Consider the following 7,022-nt stretch of genomic DNA (forward strand, 5'->3'; position numbering starts at 1 on the left):
GTGGCTTCTCTCGAGAAAGATAGCAAACGGTGGGTAAACAAATTACTGTTGGGAAATTGGTAGAACCTCAAATAATTATGACGATATCCAGGCAATGATCATTACATAGGCATCACGTCCAAGATTAGTAGACCGACTCCTGCCTGCATCTACTACTATTACTCCACACATCGACCTCTATCCAGCATGCATCTAATGTATTAAGTTCATGGAAAAATGAAGTAATGCAATAAGAACGATGACATGATGTAGACAAGATCTATCTATGTAGAGATATACCCCATCGTTTTATCCTTAGTAGCAACGATACATACGTGTCGTTTCCCTTTCTGTCACTGGGATCAAGCATCGTAAGATTGAACCCACTACCGGGCACCTCTTCCCATTGCAAGATAAATAGATCAAGTTGGACAAACAAAACCCAAATATCGGAGAAGAAATACGAGGCTATAAGAGATCATGCATATAAGAGATCAAAGAAACTCAAATAACTTTCATGGATATAAAAAGATATGACTGATCATAAACTCAAAGTTCATCAGATCCCAACAAACACACCGCAAAAAGAGTTACATCATATGGATCTCCAAGAGACCATTGTATTGAGAATTCAGCGAGAGAGAGGAAGCCATCTAGCTACTAACTACGGACCCGAAGGTCTACAAAGAACTACTCACTCATCATTGGAGAGGCACCAATGGAGGTGGTGAACCCCATCCGAGATGGTGTCTAGATTGGATCTGGTGGTTCTGGACTCTGCGGCGGCTGGATGAATATTTCGTCCACTCCCCTAGGGTTCTGGTATTTTTGGGGTATTTATAGAGCAAAGAGGCGGTCCGGGGGCACCTGAGGTGGGCACAACCCACCAGGGCGCGCTTGGGCCTCCTGGCGCGCCCTGGTGAGTTGTCCCCTCCTCAGGATTCCCTGCAGGTGCAACCAGGGCCCAATATCTTCCTTCTGGTCCATAAAAAATCTGCGTGAAGTTTCGTTGCATTTGGACTCCGTCTGATATTGATTTGTTGCGATGTAAAAAACATGCAAAAAACAGCAACTGGCACTTGGCACTATGTCAATAGGTTAGTACCAAAAAATGATATAAAATGATTATAAAACATCCAAAATTGATAATAAAACAGCATGTAACAATAAAAAAATTATAGATACGTTGGAGACGTATCACGTGTTAACCTAACGCTTCCGTTTTCGGTCTACAAGGGTACGTGGACACACTCTCCCCCTCTCGTTGCTATGCATCTCCTAGATAGATCTTGCGTGAGTGTAGGATTTTTTTTGAAATTGCATGCTACGTTCCCCCACAAAATCATGTGACCCAAGCTAGTCTGTGTGCCAACAGCGGCGAGGACCGCTAGTGGAGGTTGTGACTTGAGATCCCGCGAGGGTTCCAAGGCTTGTCCCTGCGGTGAAATTTCGGAGCCAAATCTCAGTCCAAATGGTGAAATCGAAGGGTGACGACAAGGCAGACGCGGCCAAGGTCAGAGCCATGAAGCTGGACATGGATCAATTGGACAAAAATGTGGAAGGTGTTCACACTAAAGTACAGGGCATACGTCTCAAAGTCACGGAGGTCAAGAAACAACTGACATCGGTGGAAGAACTGATGTTGTAGATGGATTTGAGGTTGAGCGCATGTCCTCAACCTAGACAGGAAATTGAAGGAGACAAGGACGTGCAAAATTAGCAGCATCAACCCCAACTCACTCCCCAGCGACTGCAACAACCACCTCTTAAGTCGACTCAAAGGCAGACAGGTGAGCACCTGGCTAGAACTTCTCCACCAACAGCTTTCATCATGACCTGGATCAACAAAGCTTACTACTACCCTTCACAAGAGGGCAAATGGGTTGCAAGGGCACTACCAGGTGTTTTATGGTCAACCTCAATTCAGAGAATACCAACATCCTGCAGTACATCAAACACCAAGACCCATGGCACCTCCTCCCAATACTATCCCCCACCTGTATATTACCAACCCGAATACCAATAGTACAATCAACAGGAAAATACATCAACAACAATACTACCGTCATCCTACTATGCACCCCCAACACCAATATTTCGCAGGAATGCATCAAGGACCAGAACCAGGACCAGGACCAGGCCCAGGTGTGCACCAATAAGCAGGCCACTAGTTCCCAACACCCAGGCAAGGCCGATACCTTGACCAGAGCAGAGACCAGGACAAAGAAACTCAGTTCTACCAATCCGTTGCAAAAGCTCCCAAATTTGATGGTAGCAACCCCATGGAATCGCTGAGAACTATCAAGAAATATTTTCTCAATGGTATATGTGCGTGAGGAGGCCAAATGGGATTATGCCCATATGTATCTAACTGGCAAAGTTGACATATAGCTAAGGAATTCTGGCATATTGGAGGAAAGTCTTACCTAGGAAGAATTCTGTAAAGTGGTAGTCAAAAGATTTTTAGGGGGTAGCTCTTATGACATAGTGGAAAACCTCACTTCTATTAAACAAGGATCCACTTCTGTTTCTGAGAAGAAAAGATGTCTTCATACAAAAAGGAGAACCCTAGGATTACTGAAGGTTATTATGTCAAATGTTATATCAATGGGATGAAGCTAGAAATTAAAGACTACCTAAAACCCTTCAAACCACAGACACGGACATTGGGAGTACATGTACATGCCCAAGGTACATAGAGGAAATTATCCTCTTTCATTGGATTTCAGAAAAATTTCAGTCCAAGGCTAGTACAAAATAGATCAAGATGGATCGGCACTAATGGCATCAAGAAGGAAGGTGAACAGAAAACTAGCCCTAAGCCCGAAGGGAAGTACAGAGAACCTAGTACTTGTAGATACTGTGGAGGAAAATGGTTCTTTAGACACAAGTGTGCCTAGTACAAAACACTGAATATCATGACCAATGAAGAAAAATGCCGAGGAAACATCAAATGAAATTCTACAGGGCAGTGATCCAACTGATGAAAACACTACACCTGCTACTTCCCAACTGAAGAAGAACACCCTTTCGTCAGATGTTCGTTTTCAGTTATGTTGTGGCGTAGTTTGTCGGACGTTTGGAACTTGCCTAAGTTGGAAACCTTCAGAAATACTGGGAGAGACTAGCTACTTATTGCTGCAGCGAGCATTGGTACTTGCACGTTGGATAGAATTCTAATGGTGTTTTGGCGCTGCTGGTTTATTTGTAATGAGATTGTCCACAACAAGCAACCAACTTTTGTTGATGTCTCCAAAAGATTTCTTCTTAGTTATATGGATATGCTACATTAGATCAAGTACCACCCAGACCAAGACTTCATCAAAGGGAAGTTTCTATTGATGGCCATATTACTTCTTTATAAGTTTGATAATGATGGATCCTTCTCAGCAGAAGGTATTGCGGGCACTAGAATGATCCTAAGAGATCATCTTGGGAAAATTATCTTCTCCTCATGCAGATATCTCAACTCTTGTTCGGATGCTTTGGAAGTTGAGCTTCCTGCAGTGCGTGAAAGTGTTTCTTTGGCTCTTCAATGGTGTAACAGTCCTATCCTAATCGAGGTAGATTGCTTATAGCTTGTCGACATGGTTCAGCAGAAGGATCAAGACCTGTCAGGCTACACGACATTGATTCAGGAAATCAAGGAACTTATGAAATCTCGCAAGACTTGTATTACTCATATTTCGTGTAAAAAATACTATTAGTCATTTCTTAACTAACTATGTTAGATGTAGTGGTTGTAGTTTGGTTATGCTCCGGTCTTGAGGATTGAGGACCGGTGTCTCGCTGATTGTAATTTTGATGTTTGAGTAATACAAGTTCTATTCACAAAAAATATATACATGAATTTAAATTTTGTCCATGTTTATTTAAATATGCCCACGTATTAAAAAATGATCATGAATTTGGAAAGATGCCTACGAATTTAAAAATCATGAATTAGAAAAATATTCACGAACTTAAAAAATGTTCAAATTTTATAAAATATATATGAATGTAAAATAATATTCCTGAATTTTAAAATGTAAAAAAAGTGAAAAAAAAGGGAAAAACAAAGTTTGGCCAGCCACGACGATGTTAGTTCGACGTTGCAGGTGCTAAGAGCATCTCCAGTCGGACACCAGAGCTACATCTCGCTTGAGGTAGTTTGGCCTCGCCTCTGGCGCTCGACTAAATGGGCCGCCCCAGTATTATAACCCCTATAACAATTTTCGGAAGGTACTATAGTTCGGTATTCTACAAATAGGTACCGTAGACCAGTTCGTACCAGTTTTAGAACCTTCCGTTGGTTTTCATTTCTTCTTCCGTGTGATTTTTTTTAGGGCTGGGCAGCAGCATAGTGGCAAGGGCACAGTGGTGCTACCTTGCAGACCGGGGTTTGACTCCCGTTGGGAGCAAATTTCCGCGATCTCACCCGGGTGGGCTTCTTCTATAAAATATGTTCTGGGTGCTAGTGTTCATGGATCTTTTTTTTGTTTTTAACAATTTTCATCGTCTTTCTTTGGTTATTTTCATTTTTCTTTTTCAAAATATATGTTTACTTTTTTTATGCACATTGTACATTTTTTGTATACACGTCTAACATTTTTTTATGCACCTGAACATTTTTTGAATACATGATGTATATTTTCAAATACTTGCTTTGAACATTTTTTTTTTCAAATGCCTGAAGATACCCCTGATCTTGAGCTAGTGAACTTGGTTAAGCAACAGGAACATCCATACTAACCAAAGCAAGAGTACATTGTCAGGCATTCATTTTATCAAACAGAAAATTGCATCTTCAGGTATTCAACAGAAGTAGCAAACTTAAAACTTGGACATGCACATTTGGTGCAATGTGGGAAAAGGATGGAAGCTTTTTTTTTTTCAAGGAAAAAAAGGATGGAAGCTTAACTTGCTTCATATGGATAAGAAATGTAAACTCATGCTTTTTAAAATGGCTATGAAATAAATTTTGGAGGTGCACAGGACCAAAATTATATTTGTTTGTTAAACGGGACAACTTTTAAACTTGTTTTGCTGCATTCAGTTTAGGTCTCAATATTCAGGTTCAGGCAGATAAAAACCACACGACCAATGCTGATACTATTTGCTGAGTATGTGCCAACTATATATACGAACTCATTTCTCAATGTTTTGGGTGCTGTATCAGGTTATAGCGAGCATGTTCAGAGAAGAACAGAGAAAGACAGGATTCATGGATGGACTTGCTCCTGCAAATTGTTTCAAATTCCAGCCCTCTTAATTCATAACAGAACCATGCATCACTACAGTGAAAGGTACAGTAGATAAGAACATGGCCTACATAAAACTAAGGACAGACCTTCATCATAGGGAAAGACATGACCATATGCAACATGTTTCAAGTTCCAATTCCAACCCTGTTAATTGCCTCTCTTCAACCAAACCCAGATTTCATACCAAACTCGTGCATGATTGCAGCTAAGCTACGCTTCCACCACCACCACGTAATTAAGCAAGCACAAGCCTAGTAATTAAGCCAAAAGAATCAGGAGCGGAGCTTGTCGGCGTGGCGGCGCACGTTGGCCCTGAGCCGGTCGAGCGCGCGGGCGAACTCCGGCAGCTCGGCCTCCCCGAGCGCCTCCACGTCGGCCTCCCACCAGTACCGCCTCCCCATCTGGGCCTTGACCACCTTGTCCCCGATGGTATTCATCCGCTTGATCTCCGACGCCACCTGCTCCGCGGTCGCCTCCCTGGCCCGATACAACTCCTCCAGCGCCTCACGGTCGTCGTCCTCAGCGGCAGGAACGAGGGCGCCGGCGTCGTTGCCGTCGTCGAAGCGGCGCAGGACGGCCTCCATGGAGGGGCTGCCGAGGGCGAAGGCGTTGCCCGCCTCGGAGAAGACGACGGCGGCCACGCGGGCGCCGCAGAGGATGGCGAGCTCGGAGCACTTCTTGAAGAGGCCGGCGCGGCGCTTGGAGAAGGTGACCTGCCGGCTGTTCTTGTCCGGCCTGAGGGTCATCTCGATGCGGTGCCGCCCCGTGCTCGTCGTGCCGCGCGGCCGCGCCATCGCAGCGATCGATCCAGCAGCGATGGAGGGGAAGAAACTCGGAGGCGGCGGCGGCGTTCCCTCCTCTGTGTGTGTCTTGATTTCTTCTGCCTCAACGCGACGCGCTGTAGCACTATATATAAAGGAAGGAAAGGTTCCGGCTAGGGCTCAAGGGGTGAGCGTCAAGGATGATTGGTCGAAGTCGGATTGGACGCCGGGACGCGTCAAGGATCTTTTGATGGAGAGAAGGCGGCGGTCGGGGGATTCCGCGGTCGGGTCGGGTCGGGTGGAAGTGTTATACGCGTCATTTTAACGCTCACATGGGCTTGGCCCAAGAATAATGCGTCGCTCCGGTGCGGTCGCTCGCTCGCTCCGATCCATTTGCTCGCTCGTTCCGCATTTCCTACATGTAGACCTGGCCATCCTCCGGGCCGGGCCGGGCCTCACCAAGCCCGAGGTAGAAAACTCAGACCTGAGCCCGGCCTGGCCCGGTCGCCGGGCCTACTTTTCAGGCCCAAGCCCGGCCCGTCACAGCAAAAAACACACCGGGCCTCGGGCCAGGCCTCTTTAGTAAATGGCAGAAACAGCGGGCCCAGACCTGGCCCGACCTAGTCTTCAGGCTCGAAACCTAGGCCCAGGTGCAGCATCGGGCCGGGCGGCCCATGGCCAGGACTACCTACATGGCACCTCAAGCGCCCGTCATAGTATATTTTGCTAACAAAACCGTTCCAAAATCGAGGCCGGCGGCTCCTGGTTGATCGTACATTGCAGTCACCAGCCGGCCACCAGCACGTAATGTTATTACTTACATCTTTTCACTCTTTTATTCTTTCCTTTTCCTTTCTCCTTTTTTCTCTTTTTTTGGAACGGTTTGTTCGATTTTGTATTTTATTTTCCTTTTGCTAAATGAGAGAACCTTTCTTAATTTCGTAAACTTTTTAAAAATCGATGAACTTTTTTTTGAAATCTGTGAACTATTTTCAAAGTCGATTATATTTTTTAAAATCGGTGACCTTTTTCTAAAATC

The 7,022-nt window shown here is 44.9% G+C and overlaps 1 protein-coding gene across 1 annotated transcript; it reads right to left on the bottom strand.

Moving 5' to 3' along the window:
• Positions 1 to 4,221: 4,221 nt before the first annotated feature.
• LOC109756055 (agamous-like MADS-box protein AGL61) lies at positions 4,222 to 6,087 on the bottom strand. The gene has a single exon (XM_020314920.4). It carries the CDS (start codon positions 6,014 to 6,016, stop codon positions 5,495 to 5,497), a length of 522 nt encoding a protein of 173 aa, XP_020170509.1. The 5' UTR covers positions 6,017 to 6,087; the 3' UTR covers positions 4,222 to 5,494.
• Positions 6,088 to 7,022: the final 935 nt, after the last annotated feature.

This window comes from Aegilops tauschii, chromosome 5 (genome assembly GCF_002575655.3).
Source record: "Aegilops tauschii subsp. strangulata cultivar AL8/78 chromosome 5, Aet v6.0, whole genome shotgun sequence".
NCBI classification, from domain to species: Eukaryota; Viridiplantae; Streptophyta; class Magnoliopsida; order Poales; family Poaceae; genus Aegilops; species Aegilops tauschii.